The sequence below is a fragment of the Lottia gigantea genome (genome assembly GCF_000327385.1).
Source record: "Lottia gigantea unplaced genomic scaffold LOTGIsca_2248, whole genome shotgun sequence".
NCBI lineage: Eukaryota > Metazoa > Mollusca > Gastropoda > Lottiidae > Lottia > Lottia gigantea.
Window position 1 is genome coordinate 1 of NW_008708598.1, and position 1,826 is coordinate 1,826.

The 1,826-nt window shown below is 37.9% G+C and overlaps 1 protein-coding gene across 1 annotated transcript in view; it reads right to left on the minus strand.

Annotated features, from left to right (window-relative positions):
* Window positions 1–752: 752 nt before the first annotated feature.
* The window catches only part of LOTGIDRAFT_176612 (hypothetical protein), a gene marked incomplete at both ends in the record, with an annotated part of 5,053 nt that continues 3,979 nt past the window's right edge, over window positions 753–1,826 (minus strand). The window contains one exon of the mRNA XM_009054791.1: window positions 753–802. Coding sequence (XP_009053039.1) covers window positions 753–802 — 50 coding nt within the window. The remainder of the gene's footprint in view (window positions 803–1,826) is intronic.

Genomic DNA, 1,826 nt, shown 5'->3' on the forward strand with positions numbered 1-1,826 from the left:
TGTAAGATTACAGATAGACGAAGTCCAGGAGGAATAAAGCCATATCTGTCCAGTCTCAATACCTTTTGTTGTATATAACATTTCTTGGTCGCATAAAGTGGGAACTGAACTGCAATAAGCAACGGCAGCGCCAATGCACCCCAAGAAAAGTAGTTTATAACCTATCCCCACTTCATTTCTAAGAGATTTCAAAATCCCGTTTCCCGTTTTTGCATAAAATGTGTTAGAATGCGCTGAATAAAATGGTCCCATTTCATTAAGTCGATCTTCCCCCTGTTTGCACCACCAGTTCCAGGTGGATAACGCCACCAGTGATTGGAAGTTTGGGCGACCATTAGTCTCCCAGAATCGTTTTCAACTTCTGCTATAAACCGTTAGCATGCTGGACAATCTCTTAAACCATTGAATTTAGTCTAACTGACATGAGCTTGCCGGCGGTCATGAAGTTTGCGGCGGCTTTGGTGAATTTTGAATTGCCAGTGAAGTAAATTCTAGAAATAAAGCTCCATTTCTAAAACCAAACTAAATTTTTTATTTCACTCTTATTTTACATAGTGAAAGGATGGCCCGTGGCCCACCTGGAATATTTTGTGGACCCTGCTCGCTCCCCTCACCTGATGTTTCCTATAAACGCAACTGTGTCTATGTGCAGTTTTCCTTGGCTCATGTCCGCTGAACAGTCTGTCAATAAAGACCACGTCAAGATGCTGTATGATCACACTTACCTTGCGTTCTATACCAACCCGAACCTCCTAGATATGTATATGAACACCCAACACTGGTACACGAAAACGCAATCGCTCTAGAAATAGAAAATACGAGGCTTTTGAGAAAGGACAGTTACATGAAATCTTCATACATTTTCTGATGAGGTCAGCTCATAAAGGAGTTATAAATACGTCTTATATTTCTGAATAATACATTTTAAAAGCATTTTCAGTATAATTACATATATAGCATCTATTGAACTCTAATTATCCTTTTAGCCGATCACTTTTTCGGTATCCGCTCCCCTGTGAACTGAAATGATCGGNCTTAAAAGCAAATTTAGGATGCCCTGTTCGTCCCGCCGTCATGATCCATTGCTCTGGATTCAATCGATTGAAAAAACACTTCTTGGTGAAATTGGAGTATAAGGTAGGCAAACTATCCAATCTCTCAGCATCCTTGCTTAAAGGTATACTACCGCTTAGGTTGACCAAAAAATAAATTTTTAAACTTTGTCAAGATGAGTCTTTCTTCATCAGTGGACTAACCTGGTGACATAAATATACAACAAAATCCCCCTATAATCCAATAAATGCAATAAATGTTTCAATAAAATTAGTCAAGTCCAACTGATGAATATATACACTTGTTCACCAAATTTGAGACCTTAAATTTTATGTCCATTCTAAGTGGGAGTATCCCATTAATTGACGCCTTGTAAGCGAACACCACTTTGCACGAGTATTGTGTACCAATAACAATAAGTGACCGATATTAAGTAAGCTCTACAAATATCTGCAGTCTGATTAACATTACATTAAACTTCCGTTCCGTTTTTATTAGCTTTTATATTTAATGTAGCCACTTCAGTAAGGGTCTAACGATTGTCCTCTTGAACGAGATATTTTTGGGTGGGCTGTCGTTAGACCCTATCTGAAGTGGCTATATTAAGAACAAAAGCTAGTAAAAAACGTAAAGAAAGTTTGGTTTAATTGTAAGTAGGCTGAAATATCTGAATAATATATAATAAACGATAAGTGTGTATATCAGCATGTGTAACTCTGTACTTACTGGTATGCTGTACCTGGTTCTAAAGGTCCATTACAAATTTCCTCAGT